Below are 15352 nucleotides of genomic sequence, written 5' to 3' on the forward strand. Positions count from 1 at the left end.
ACTGCCAGTGATTTATAGCGATCACTGGCAAGCTAGGGGTAAATGGCTCTGAAAATTAAATTAAATTAACTAAATGTTTCTGAAAAGAGCCTTTGGGTTTTTAAAAAATTACAACAACAAAATTAACCCCTAAAAAAATGCGCAGACAGCAAAAAAGTACAGCTATGCAACTGCCAGTGATTTATAGCGATCACTGGCAAGCTAGGGGTTAATGGCTCTGAAAATTAAATTAACTAAATGTTTCTGAAAAGAGCCTTTGGGTTTTTAAAAAATTACAACAACAAAATTAACCCCTAAAAAAATGCACAGACAGCAAAATGCAGCAAAAAAAAAGTGCACCTATGCTACTGCCAGTGATATATAGTGATCACTGGCAAGCTAGGGGTTAATGGATCTGAAAATTAAATTAAATTAACTAAATGTTTCTGAAAAGAGCCTTTGGGTTTTTAAAAAATTACAACAACAAAATTAACCCCTAAAAAAATGCACAGACAGCAAAATGCAGCAAAAAAAAAGTGCACCTATGTTACTGCCAGTGATATATAGTGATCACTGGCAAGCTAGGGGTTAATGGCTCTGAAAAGAGCCTTTGGTTCTATATTTTTTAACAAATAAAAGAAATAAATCTCTCTCTCTGCTAAATACAGGTCTCTCTCTCTCTCCAACAAAATGGCAAGTGAGGAGAGGGAGGGAGATCCACACGGATCATAGTCAATATTTACAAATATTGACATGATCAGACAAATGGGGTATTTTATTATTATTATTTTTTTTAGGGTGGGAGGCTCAGATTGGGTGACCCTAGCTTGCCCCTATGATGATGCAGGCTAGGGACACCCCCAGAGGCCCCATGATGCACTGGGCATCGCCATCTTGGATGCCTAGTGAAGGGGGAGGGGGGGGCTATTTAGGGCTTTTTTTTATTTAATTTGTTTATTTTTTTTTATTTTACAAATATCTAAGTGCCTCGACCCACCGAGGCACTTAGCACACAAGCAGAGCATCGGAAGCGTGTCCGATCGCTTCCGATGCTCTGAAACACTGCCGGGCTCCACGTGGAGCGAAACCGGAAGTGATCACTCGTGGGGGAGTGATCAATCCGGTCCCGGCACTCGGGAACAGTATTGCAGGATGCCTAGACCTCAAGGCAAGCCTGCAATACTGTTAGAGTGCTGTTAGAGTGCTCTGTTAAACCGACGACGTATGCCATACGTCCTCGGTCGTTAAGTGCTTTTTTTTTGAGGACGTATGGCATACGTCGTCGGTCGTTAAGGGGTTAAAATTGTATTCTCTATCTAAATCATGAAAGAAAAAATTGAGGTTTCATGTCCCTTTAAATGTAGTAATTATTTAGTGTCCGTTAACAGAAGGTTGTCATTTTGATAAATGGAGGTCTAAAGGAGTAATCCTATTTGTTGCAACATTTAGAAAACAATGACTATTGCTATAATTCGTCTTGATTTGTGGCTTTTTGACATTTGTGTTTTTTGCAAACTATAGATATTTTTGAAGTAGTCTCTGCTAAGTTTGTTTTATTATAAAATTTGATATCAGACACGACACTTCATAGCTATAAACACTACTTATAGCAATGTTTGTGCAAGGACAAAAAGGGGTCCGACTGATACGTTATTACGTTTCTCAATTAGCAGATCAGTAAAAAAAACGTAAATTGTTTACAAAAGCAAAATATAAATAGTTGTAACGCAACACTTTGCCTGTGCACTCCAGAGACGCTAGTGCTTGGTAGGAGGAATTCTATGGGAAGAACACAATTTAGAACTCTAAACTAGGGTTTCATCACAAAACAATTCATGCACACGGTTGAAATGGAAAAACAATTAAAACATATTGAAATTGAAAATTTTGAAACGTCTAATAACTACTTTAGTTCAATAAGTAAAATGTATTAAGGAATAATATATAATAGATGATCACAACGCTGTATACAGAAGACCATAAACAGAAACTAAAATCATGCACGCCAATATTCACGACATCATGGGAAATGTAGTCTCAAGACAATTATTCATGCCTTTATCATTGAATTTCCACTCCCAAGATCCCTTGCAGTAGTAAACATGGAGCCTCAAGTGTTGCCATTCAGCCAATCATGGAGAGACCCGGAAGCACTTCTTTCAGGCTGTATTCGGCGTGTGATTTTTGCTTCTCTATTGACTTAACGAAGGGAGTCAGTTACTTTTTCGTTCGTTATGTCTGACAAGGCGCTGCGGGTGTAAGTATGAAGGGTTCCTATCGTAGGAAGAACTGAACAGTTTAGATGCAGAGTGCTCGAGTGGGCAGACACCCACTTTGGGGTTGATTGTGTTTATAAATGACCTGTTCTCGGTACACTCTCCAGAATTTGTTTAACCATTTGACAACTAGAAGAAACTGTAACATTAGAATGTGTTGTAGCTCTTCATGGCAGCCAAAGAGTTAAACGAGTTCCGTATTGAGCAACATCTCTGCATGTATATTTTAAAGATACAGTGTTATCATCTGGTTTAAAGGGATATGAAACCATAATATTTTCTCTTGTGATTCAGAGAGAGTGTGCAATTTAAAAAAGTTTCCAAATGTACTTTTATTAGCAAATTTGCATGGTATTTGTTGATGAGATTCTTAGGTATGTGTCTGGAGCAGTACATGGCAGTGAATAGTACTGCCATCTAGTGGTTTTGCAAATGGATGCCATTCTTGCACAACTGTTGCCATATAATGCTTCAAACACGTGCACGCTTCTGAGCTTACATCCCTGATTTTCAACATTAGATACCAAGAGACTGAAGACAAACACAAGTAAATTAGAAATGACAAATTGCATGCTCTATCTGAATCACTAAATTTAAAAAATTGGTTCTCTTTAATCATGGATTAAAGAATAAGAGTGAAGCAAATTTGATAACCAAAGTAAATTAGAAAGTTGTTTACTATTTTATGTTTTATGCAAATCATGAAAGAACATTTTTGAGTTTCCTGTCCCTTTAAACATTTAAGTATTCTCTATGGAATCCAGTGGTGTTGTGCCCTAAACTACTGTAGTCCTAAAGATTTGAACTTGTTCAGAAATTAGGAATATTTGCAAGTTTTCAGACTAACCATTTTCAGCCTTTTGATTAGTACAGAACAAGAAAAGAACCATTCAAATAAGATCCAAGTGACCAATTTATTCTGCCCTTATTTCCTTCTAAACTTTAAACCTAAATGCACATACAAATGAATGGTTTGCTGAGCCTGCACAGCTGAAGCATATTTATTAATAAACCTTTTGCATGAGGACATACTTGCCAGTCGGCAACTACGGCCTAGTTTCCATTGAGGTGGTACAGTTTGGAAACTTGTGGGAACAAAATTTACCACATCGATGGAAACTAGGCCTAAGTATGTTGTTAAAGTGAATGTAAATTTTTATGCTAAAGGACCCGGCTTTTAAAAATTCGATTTAAAAACAGGGGCACTTTAATTCATCAAAATTGACATTTCACTCGTGTTGTGAAAAAAAACTTACCTTTTAAACTTGACAGCAGCTCCAGCTTCCTCCAGTCGTCGCAAGCCATTTTTCATGTCAGAAATAATGGATAGGTCATCCTCCCATCACGGCTCCCCCCCTACCAGTGGAACAAATAAAGGGGACTTTTAGTCATTAAAGGGCCATAATACCCAAATGTTTAAACACTTGAAAGTGATGCAGCATAGCTGTAAAAATCTGACTAGAAAAAAAATCACCTGATCATCTCTATGTAAAAAAGAAAGATATTTTACCTCAAAAGTTTCTCAGTAGCCACATCCCATTGTAAAGGACTTCTAAGCAGCAAATCAGTATGTCTGTCCCAGGACAGCGGAAGGAGCGAGCATTCGTGCACACTCATCTTATTTCCCTATTCAGTGTAAGGAAGTTTACAATGAAATCTCATGAGTTAAGTGAAATCTCATGAGATCACAGTAAAAGAGTTCATGACCTCAGCACTGCTGATGCTGATTGGCTGCTGTTCATTTCTTCATTTATTTTTTTTTACCTGCAGCTGAGCAACAGGTGAAGTATAACTTTTTACACAGAACTTACTCCGCTGAGCTGAGGAAATTGTGAGGTAAAATATCTTCCTTTGTTACATAGAGATGCTCAGGTGATATTTTCCTGTCAGCTTTTTACAGTTATACTGCATCAGTTTCAAGTGATTTAGCATACGAGTATTATGTCCCTTTAAGTATAAAATACTTCATGCTCAAAGTTCCTTAATTTGTCTGAAGCGTTCACCGCGTGATAAAATAGCGTCCTGCCATGGGCTGCCTGAGGCGCTCTGCGCGGGGAACGCTGCATACAAATAAGGGAACTTTCAGCCTGAAGTATTTTATACTTCATGACTGAAAGTCCCCTTTATTGGCTACATTGGTAAATCCTAGTGTTTCACAAATGCTAGGATTTACTATCACTTTTAAGTTTCTGCAGCACATTATAGTGCAGACACATTTACTAGTGATTAACTAATTTCAGTGCCTATTAGCATCTAAGCCAGTGCTTTCCAAACTGTGTGTCGGGACACACTAGTGTGTCGGCAGCAGTGTGTAGGTGTGTCCCTGCTTCAGCACAAATTTTTAAAAAAAAATTATTTTTTTTTGGGTTTCTGACTTTCCGCCTGCCTGCTACGCATATCACATGGTTGACATGTGATTGATACCTAGGGGGTCACAGATCATCTTAACCTATTGGCGCAGCTCAGTGGAAACTGAAACTATTCCCATTGGCGGCTTTGGCGGCACATTGGCTCCTTACTGCACGTGTAGTCTCCTTAATTGGCTCGTGACTGCATATGTGGTCAGTGAGTGGGACAGCAGTGTGTTTGCAGCGCAGGCAGTAGTCAATCGGACTCACTGAGCTCTGAGGGCGGCAGCTTAAACGCTTAGCTGAAGTCAGAAGTCAGTGGGGTTTTTTCTGCAGCTAGCTCCCAGTAGTGCATTGCTGCTCCTGCTCTTGATATATGGATAGGAAGGCGAAGCTTAAAAATGCTTGATGATGAAATGCGAGTGTCTTTATCTAATATTCCACCAAATATTCAGAAATTGTGTTCATCCCATCAACCTCATTACATCCCATTAAAAGTAGCTATTGGTGTTATTAAACTTTTTTTAATTCTTGCACATACTGTACATACTGTTACTTGTAAATACATTTTGTTATTATATTATTTATGTATGTGTCCGTATCTCTTAAAACAAGTTAGTTTAAAATCCTGTTTGCCAGTACAACTGAATTATTGTGTCGCGAAATTATGTAGGTCTAAAAAGTGTGTCGCCAACATAAAGTTTGGAAAGCTCTGATCTAAGCTATTCAAACTGAGTCTATTTACATACATTCTGCACATGGTATTAAGATCTGAGCAGCTAAAAGCAAGATAAAAAAAAATATACACACATACCAAAACAACTGAAAATTACTGTCGCCTAAATGTTTTTGCATCCTTTTCAACTTTCTTATTTCAGTAATGACCTAGGAAGGAGCTGAGAGAGGAAAGTATAGTTAGTGTCTTTATCTTTAGTGTCACAAAAAGTACCCTCTGTTAATGTTTTTTTGTCAATGATAATAGCATTAGCTATTTTAACATGAGCAATGTAAATACATTTTTTTTCTAGCTTGGCTTGTGGTGATGTGTATGGGAAATTTGATGTAGTTTTCAACAGAGTTCGCGCTATCCAGAAGAAGAGTGGACAATTTGATGTAAGTAGACTTGCAGTTAGTAATAAATAAAGCTAATGGCTTTAAAACGTACCCAAAAAGGATGTGAAACCCAAAATCTTTCTATACCTAGGTAGGCTCAGGAGCAGGCACATGGGTGGGGGCATTAGACAGCAGCAGGTTTTATGCACTTTATGACAGCAGTGTTTCTGAAGTGTAAAATAACTAGATGTAATAGATACTACTATTAAGAAGAATATGCACAGATACCGATCTAAAAAAAAAACAGTATAAAACCTTTTAAAAAATTTGTTTAAAAGCTCCCCGTTTAGCACTGTTGATGAGGTTAGCCTGGGACACCTGGTGAAAGAGGCTGGGAATGCAGGAAGAGCAGACCCCCCCTGCATATTAATAGACAGATTAAACAAATAGGAGCATGCAGGAGTCTGTAGACTTCCGTTTGGGGCTTGGTTAGGAGTCTGAAAATCAGCACAATGTTATTTTAAAAAAACAAACAAAAAACAAACTATACATTGTTACAAAAAAACTGCCTGATGGGCTCTTTAAATGGATCATCTACAAATCATTTATGCAAAGAAAACTCCTGTACATTGATGCAAAACAACTGCCATTTAGTGTTCCAGACGTGCACATCCCACTTCAGATCTTAAACCTTTTAAGACACCAAAGGCTGTGTCGCCTCTTGGAATGGTTTCTAACAGAATTTTATGTGCTACACCAAGTGCCGCAGGTTGCTGACCCCTGAGCTTATAGAAATAAAATGCTAACCCTTCAGTATTTTTAAGCATATGTTTCTTTATGAATGCACATACTATAATTTGTAGGATTTCCTCCATCACATGAATTAACAAAGAGTTGCCAGGGGGGAATGGATATGTTCAGGGATACAAAGTTTCTCTTCAGCAGAGCTTTTAATTTTTTTTAAAAAAGCAGTTGTTAGGCATATAACAAGTCATAGTCTGGTGTCATAGTCTTGTTATTTGTACATTTATATTGTAAATAAGATTTGAGATGTCCGAGGGATAGATTCCCTTTACTCAGAACTTTTTGCAGAAATTAAAGGCAGTTGAGTTATGCATATGAAAATAAGTCCAGTAGTCAGTCTGGTGTCATAGTCTTGTTATTTGTGTTTGTATTAACTTAAAGAGACAGTAAAGTCAAAATTTAAAATCTCATAATTGAGATAGAGCATGTGATTTTAAGCAAATTTCCAATGTACTTTTATTATAAAATTTGCTTTGTTCTATTGGTATCCTTTTTGAAGAGTAAAGTTAGGTAGGCTGATAGAAGCTCAGGAGCATGCATGTGTCTTTAAAGTGAATGGAAACTTTCATGACTCAGTGCCAAGTGTTTTAAAATACTTTTAAAAACAGGGGCTCTTTCATTCATGAAACTTTACATTGCAACGGTTTCTGTAAAACACTTACCTTTTTCTACAGCAAAGCTGGGTCGGCGATCCCCTGCTTGCTTCTCATGCTGTACTTAGCACAGCAATGACGAAACCGGCTTCCTCCAATCACGGCGTGGCCTCGCGAGATGGACGCTCTGCGGTGCACACAATGATTGGAGGAAGCCGGTTTCGTCATTGTAAGTATAGAGGAGCTGCAGGCGGGGGATTGCCGATCTGGCTTTGCTACAGAAAAAGTTAAGTATTTAAAAACAAAAACAAAAAAAAACCGCTGCAATGTAAAGTTTCATTAATGAAAGTGCCCCTGTTTTTAAAAGTATTTTTAAAAACTGGGCACTGATTCATGAAAGTTTACATTCACTTTTAACGCTTTCATGACGGGTTTTATTTGTCTACATCGGAACAACATGCACGCGATTGCAAGATTTCACTGATGGGATCAGGTCAGGGGGGCGTCCCTATAACACTAGACACGCCCTCCATACCGTGATCACATTCTGGAAGTGCCGTTGGCTTTAGGACAGCCAAACGGTTAGGACATTCTATTCTGTCCTAACGGCGCTAAAGCCCGGCAAGGTTAGGACGGAATAGAATTTCATAATGGCCTTAAAAGGTTAAGTCTCTATGACAGCAGTGTTTGTAACTTTGTATAAGATTACTATAAATAATGTTGCTAACACTGCTGCCAGAGACACATACATGCACACTGAGAACTCGCCTAGGATTACTCTTTAACAGAGAGAACTAAGCAAAATTGATGACAGAAGTAAATTGGAAATGTGTTTAAAATGCCATGCTCTATCCAATCCATTTACATTTAATTTTGACTTTACTATCCCTTTTAAAGGACCAATATAGTACAAATAAAATAATCACCTCATTTGTTAGTGCATCAATTTGTATCGCTATCTACCCTGTAGAGTTGTAGGATCAATAGTGATAAATGTGCTCTAATGAAAGAACATTTCATGTTTTCACTATAATGACCCTTTATGGTCATAACTGTCTTCATTTTTATTCTGTTTACCTTATATTTGTTTTTTATATTAGTTATTAATCTGCGTTGGAAGTTTTTTTGGTACAAGCCCTGAAAGTCAAGCTCAATGGGAAGAATATAAATCTGGAGCAAAGAAAGGTTAGAATGTTTTTCTAGTTTCTATTAATGATTATTCATTATTACCATGCTTTTTTTTTATTTCTATTTTTTTTGTTTTTATTGACTTTAAAATGTAGATATTCTGTTTTTATACAGAATGTTTGTATATTTAACAAAGATCTTATTTTCTAATTTACATCTATTCCAGTGTCCAGTATAGTTATTGCATTTACTCTGTAAATCATTGCTTATTAGGTGGCCATGCAACGAAGTTGCAGGACAACCTATTGTTATTGTTAGGATTATTATTAGGTGGCCATGCAACGAAGTTGCAGGACAACCTATTGTTATTGTTAGGATTATTATTATTATTATTCTTTTTATTCCGCCAAGCTTTTTATTCAATTGCCCATAACTGCTTAACTGCTTATGCAAAGCTCTTGAAATCAGGTATGCTGGTACATCCTATTGCTCTGCTACATCTCATGCAAAATTGAACTCATAGGTCACATGCTCTGGCAGCCATATTGCTTTTTGCGACAAATTTTGACAAACACTTAAAAATCTTTAGCTCTGGAACTGCTTATGTTACAACTTTGAAACTTGCTGTGCTTAGTGCTACTATGACCTAGATTTGCTGTTGCTCAAGAGAAGTGCCTCGGTCACATGATGTGGCAGCCATCTTGCATTTTGCGAAAATCTTCAAACATCTTCTTCTCTTAAACCGCTTAGTGCAATGATGCACAATTTTGCACAAATGCTCCTTGCAAGGTCCTCTACCAAGTTTGTTCAAATTGCGATTTTTCCATAATCAACATGGCTGCCGTGAGACATTAACCTTTTTATTGACATTTAATTGCGTAAATTTGTACTTAATACATTAGTTTTTCAATATTTAACAATATTACAGTGTAATAGACACATGATTACACATAGTCATAACCCTTAAAGACAATATTGCAGTTAAAATTCGCACTGCGCAGTCGCCATCGTGAAATAAAACATTCATGATTAAGAACCTGGCATAGGTTTGAAACGTTGTTGTTGATATGATGGACCCTGCAAGAAACGAATAAAGGTCTTTTTAAAGTTTAACTGGTGGCTGGAAAAATACTTTTTCTTGGATATATATTGGGGTCTGGCTAACCCTTTTCCCGTGCCCCAAAAAGGAAAATAGGTGCTGTCTTTCACTATCATATTCACGAGCATTAGTGTGTGCAATTTGAAAGCCATACATTGCACAGTGTGGCGGCCATTTTGTTTCATATGCGCTGTTTTTAAAAACTACAAAAATCTTCTTCTCCGAAACCGCTTATTAGACGTGAAACTTGGTTTGTAGAGTTATCTTATGACCAATATTCAGATTTGTTCAAGAGAAGTCAATTGGTCATGTGGTTTGGCAGCCATTTTGAATTGTTCAAAATTGCTTAACGATATATTTAAATCAATAATAAAACAAAAACCGTTTCACAAAAATGCTTTATTTTTGCCATGTTTATTGACATCTATAGTGAGCACTATTGTGCGTAATATGGAGGCTGTATATCTTACGATCGGGCAGCCATATTGGTTTACGCGAAAATACCGAAAGTCTATTACCTTTGCAACCGCTTATGTAAGAACTGTGAAATTTGCTGTACACTCTTATATTGCGACCTGGATTCACAATTGCTCATTAGGAGAGAATCAGTCACATGATGCGGCAGCAATATCGGTTTTAAGTTTATGGTAATTATTTGTAATTCAATACTGCCTTTTTTGAGTCAATTGCTCACAAAACACAAATTACTTATGCTAAACTCTTGAAATCAGGTATGCTGGTACAGCCTATTGCAATGCTACATCTCATGCAATATTGAACTCATAGGTCATAAGGTTACGCAGCCATATTTTTTTTTGCGACAAATTTCGAGTACTGCTTAATAATCTTTAGCTCTGGAACTGCTTATGTTGCAACTTTGAAACTTGCTGTGCTTAGTGCTGCTATGACCTAGATTTGCCATTGCTCAACAGAAGTGCCTTGGTCACATGATGTAGCAACCATCTTGCATTTTGCGAAAATCTTTAAACATCTTCTTCTCTTAAATCGCTTAGTGCAATAAAATGCAATTTTGCACGTATGCTCCTTGCAAGGTCCTCTACCAAGATTGTTAAAATTGTGATTTTTCCATAATCAACATGGCTGCTGTGAGACATTAACCTTTTTATCGCCATTTAATTGCGTAATTTTGCAATTTATACATTAGTTTTACAGTATTTAACAATATTACAGTGTAATAGACACATGATTACACATAGTCATAACCCTTAAAGACAATATTGCAGTTAAAATTCGCATTGCGCAGTCGCCTTCGTGAAATAAAACATTTGCAAATTTTCATGAAACTACTGCAAATTGTAGAGGTCTATAGTGAGCATTAGTATGTGCAATTTGAAAGCCATACATTGCATAGCTTGGCGGCCATTTTGTTTCGTATGCGCCATTTTTAAAAACTATAAAAATCTTCTTCTCCGAAACCGCTTATGGAACAGACTTGAAATTTTGTTTATAGAGTTATCTTATGACTAACATTCAGATTTGTTCAAGAGAAGGTGATAGGTCATGTGGTTTGGCAGCCATTTTGAATTGTTCAAAAACGCTTAACGATATTTTTAAATTAATAATAAAACAAAAACCGTTTTACAAAAATGCTTTATTTTTGCCATGTTTATTGAGATCTATGGTGACAATTATTGTGCATAATATGGAGGCTGTATATCATATGATCTGGCAGCCATTTTGTTTTATGTGAATATTTCGAAAATCTATTTTCTCTGCAACTGCTTATGCTAGAACTGTGAAACTTGCTATATAACCTTATATTGTGACCTAGAGTCACAGTTGTTCATGTTGAAGGAATTGGTCACAAGCTGTGGCAGCCATATTGGTTTATGAGAAAATTTCGAAAATGTGTTTTCTTTCCAACCGCTTATGTTAAAGCTGTGAAATTTGCTGTATAACCATATATTGTCACCTAGAGTTACATCTGATCGTGATGAAAGTACTAATCATATGGTGGGGCAGCCATCTTGAAAAACGCAAACATTTCGAAAATGTGTTTTCTTTCCAACTGCTAATGTTAGAATTGTAAAAACTTCTATAAAGCTTTATATTGTGACTTAGCTGCTTGTATGTCATTGCAATGTCGATGCGCATGGCCACCTCTATCGCTGCTTGCAGCTATATTTATTATTATTCTTTTTATTCCGCCAAGCTTTTTATTCAATTGCCCATAACTGCTTAACTGCTTATGCAAAGCTCTTGAAATCAGGTATGCTGGTACATCCTATTGCTCTGCTACATCTCATGCAAAATTGAACTCATAGGTCACATGCTCTGGCAGCCATATTGCTTTTTGCGACAAATTTTGACAAACACTTAAAAATCTTTAGCTCTGGAACTGCTTACGTTACAACTTTGAAACTTGCTGTGCTTAGTGCTACTATGACCTAGATTTGCTGTTGCTCAAGAGAAGTGCCTCGGTCACATGATGTGGCAGCCATCTTGCATTTTGCGAAAATCTTCAAACATCTTCTTCTCTTAAACCGCTTAGTGCAATGATGCACAATTTTGCACAAATGCTCCTTGCAAGGTCCTCTACCAAGTTTGTTCAAATTGCGATTTTTCCATAATCAACATGGCTGCCGTGAGACATTAACCTTTTTATCGACATTTAATTGCGTAAATTTGTACTTAATACATTAGTTTTTCAATATTTAACAATATTACAGTGTAATAGACACATGATTACACATAGTCATAACCCTTAAAGACAATATTGCAGTTAAAATTCGCACTGCGCAGTCGCCATTGTGAAATAAAACATTCGCAAATTTTCATGAAACTTCTGCAAATTGTAGAGGTCTATGGTGAGCATTAGTGTGTGCAATTTGAAAGCCATACATTGCACAGTGTGGCGGCCATTTTGTTTCATATGCGCTGTTTTTAAAAACTACAAAAATCTTCTTCTCCGAAACCGCTTATTAGACAGACGTGAAACTTGGTTTGTAGAGTTATCTTATGACCAATATTCAGATTTGTTCAAGAGAAGTCAATTGGTCATGTGGTTTGGCAGTCATTTTGAATTGTTCAAAATTGCTTAACGATATATTTAAATCAATAATAAAACAAAAACCGTTTCACAAAAATGCTTTATTTTTGCCATGTTTATTGACATCTATAGTGAGCACTATTGTGCGTAATATGGAGGCTGTATATCTTACGATCGGGCAGCCATATTGGTTTACGCGAAAATACCGAAAGTCTATTACCTTTGCAACCGCTTATGTAAGAACTGTGAAATTTGCTGTACACTCTTATATTGCGACCTGGATTCACAATTGCTCATTAGGAGAGAATCAGTCACATGATGCGGCAGCAATATCGGTTTTAAGTTTATGGTAATTATTTGTAATTCAATACTGCCTTTTTTGAGTCAATTGCTCACAAAACACAAATTACTTATGCTAAACTCTTGAAATCAGGTATGCTGGTACAGCCTATTGCAATTCTACATCTCATGCAATATTGAACTCATAGGTCATAAGGTTACGCAGCCATATTGTTTATTGCGACAAATTTCGAGAACTGCTTAATAATCTTTAGCTCTGGAACTGCTTATGTTGCAACTTTGAAACTTGCTGTGCTTAGTGCTGCTATGACCTAGATTTGCCATTGCTCAACAGAAGTGCCTTGGTCACATGATGTAGCAACCATCTTGCATTTTGCGAAAATCTTTAAACATCTTCTTCTCTTAAATCGCTTAGTGCAATAAAATGCAATTTTGCACGTATGCTCCTTGCAAGGTCCTCTATCAAGATTGTTAAAATTGTGATTTTTCCATAATCAACATGGCTGCTGTGAGACATTAACCTTTTTATCGCCATTTAATTGCGTAATTTTGCAATTTATACATTAGTTTTACAGTATTTAACAATATTACAGTGTAATAGACACATGATTACACATAGTCATAACCCTTAAAGACAATATTGCAGTTAAAATTCGCATTGCGCAGTCGCCTTCGTGAAATAAAACATTTGCAAATTTTCATGAAACTACTGCAAATTGTAGAGGTCTATAGTGAGCATTAGTATGTGCAATTTGAAAGCCATTCATTGCATAGCTTGGCGGCCATTTTGTTTCGTATGCGCCATTTTTAAAAACTATAAAAATCTTCTTCTCCGAAACCGCTTATGGAACAGACTTGAAATTTTGTTTATAGAGTTATCTTATGACTAACATTCAGATTTGTTCAAGAGAAGTTGATAGGTCATGTGGTTTGGCAGCCATTTTGAATTGTTCAAAAACGCTTAACGATATTTTTAAATTAATAATAAAACAAAAACCGTTTTACAAAAATGCTTTATTTTTGCCATGTTTATTGAGATCTATGGTGACAATTATTGTGCATAATATGGAGGCTGTATATCATATGATCTGGCAGCCATTTTGTTTTATGCGAATATTTCGAAAATCTATTTTCTCTGCAACTGCTTATGTTAGAACTGTGAAACTTGCTATATAACCTTATATTGTGACCTACAGGCCCATTTATCAAAGGGCTTGCGGACCTGATCCGACACTGCGGATCAGGTCCGCAAGACCTCGCTAAATGCGGAGAGCAATACGCTCTCCGCATTTAACATTGCACCAGCAGCTCACAAGAGCTGCTGGTGCAACGCCGCCCCCTGCTGACTCGCGGCCAATCGGCCGCCAGCAGGGAGCTGTCAATCAACCCGATCGTATTCGATCGGGTTGATGTCTGGCGATTCCTGTCCGCCTGTTCAGAGCAGGCGGACAGGGTTATGGAGCAGCGGTCTTTAGACCGCTGCTTCATAAGTTGTGTTTCTGGCGAGTCTGAAGACTCGCCAGAAACACGGCCCTTCAAGCTCCATACGGAGCTTGATAAATGGGCCTGATGGAGTCACATTTGTTCATGTTGAAGGAATTGGTCACAAGCTGTGGCAGCCATATTGGTTTACGAGAAAATTTCGAAAATGTGTTTTCTTTCCAACCGCTTATGTTAAAGCTGTGAAATTTGCTGTATAACCATATATTGTCACCTAGAGTTTAATCTGATCGTGATGAAAGTACTAATCATATGGTGGGGCAGCCATCTTGAAAAACGCAAACATTTCGAAAATGTGTTTTCTTTCCAACTGCTAATGTTAGAATTGTAAAAACTTCTATAAAGCTTTATATTGTGACTTAGCTGCTTGTATGTCATTGCAATGTCGATGCGCATGGCCACCTCTATCGCTGCTTGCAGCTATATTGTTATTTGTTATTGCTTGTACTAATATTATTATTTTTCCGCCGTTTTTTTCAAATTCTTATAATAACCACAGCATAACTCAAAAACTCATGAAATTTGGCACAATGCTAGAGATCTATGCCATGCATAATCCTGTGCAACATAAATATTATAGGTCATGTGATCTAGCAGCCATATAGTTTTTTTGCGACAAATTTTGACAACCGCTTGAAAATCTTCTTCTCCAGAACCGCTTATGTTACAGCTGTGAAACTTGCTGTGTGTATTGCTGTACTGACCTAAAATAAAGTTTGTTCAAGAGAAGTGATTTAGTCACATGATATAGCTGCCATTTTGAAATGTACAGAAATCTTTACACATCTTCTTCTCTGCAACAGCTAAGTGCAATGAAGCACAATTTTGCACATGTGCTCCTTGCAAGGTCATCTACCAAGTTTGTCCAAATTGTGAATTTTCCATAATCAACATGGCTGCTATGAGCAATTCGCCTTTTTATTGCTGTTTAATTGCGTAAATTTGCACTTTATGCATTATGTTTACACTATTTAACTATATTGCAGTGTAGCAGATACATGAGTACACATAGTTATGATCTCTAAAGGCAATATTGCAGTAAAAATTCGCACTGCGCAGTCGCCTTCGTGAAATAAAACATTTGCAAATTTTCATAAAACTTCTGCAAATTGTAGAGGTCTATAGTGAGCATTAGTATGTACAATTTGAAAGCCATACAATGCATAGCTTGGTGGCCATTTTGTTTCGTATGCGCTGTTTTTAAAAACTATAAAAATCTTCTTCTCCGAAACCGCTTATGGCACAGACTTGAAATTTTGTTT

The 15352-nt window shown here is 36.9% G+C and overlaps 1 protein-coding gene across 3 annotated transcripts in view; it reads left to right on the forward strand.

The window, feature by feature from the left end:
• CWF19L1 (CWF19 like cell cycle control factor 1) overlaps window positions 1–15352 on the forward strand; it is a 345153-nt gene that overhangs the window by 89576 nt on the left and 240225 nt on the right. For 2 of the 3 annotated variants that reach the window (XM_053718728.1, XM_053718729.1), the window contains exons 1-3: window positions 2059–2236; window positions 5632–5716; window positions 8154–8238. In XM_053718728.1, coding sequence (XP_053574703.1) covers window positions 2214–2236; window positions 5632–5716; window positions 8154–8238 — 193 coding nt within the window. In that variant the 5' untranslated portion in view covers window positions 2059–2213. Of the gene's footprint in view, window positions 1–2058; window positions 2237–5631; window positions 5717–8153; window positions 8239–15352 lie in introns of those variants that run through there. The other variant, XM_053718730.1, reaches the window with a different exon arrangement.

The sequence above is a fragment of the Bombina bombina genome, chromosome 6, assembly GCF_027579735.1.
Source record: "Bombina bombina isolate aBomBom1 chromosome 6, aBomBom1.pri, whole genome shotgun sequence".
Taxonomy (NCBI): domain Eukaryota; kingdom Metazoa; phylum Chordata; class Amphibia; order Anura; family Bombinatoridae; genus Bombina; species Bombina bombina.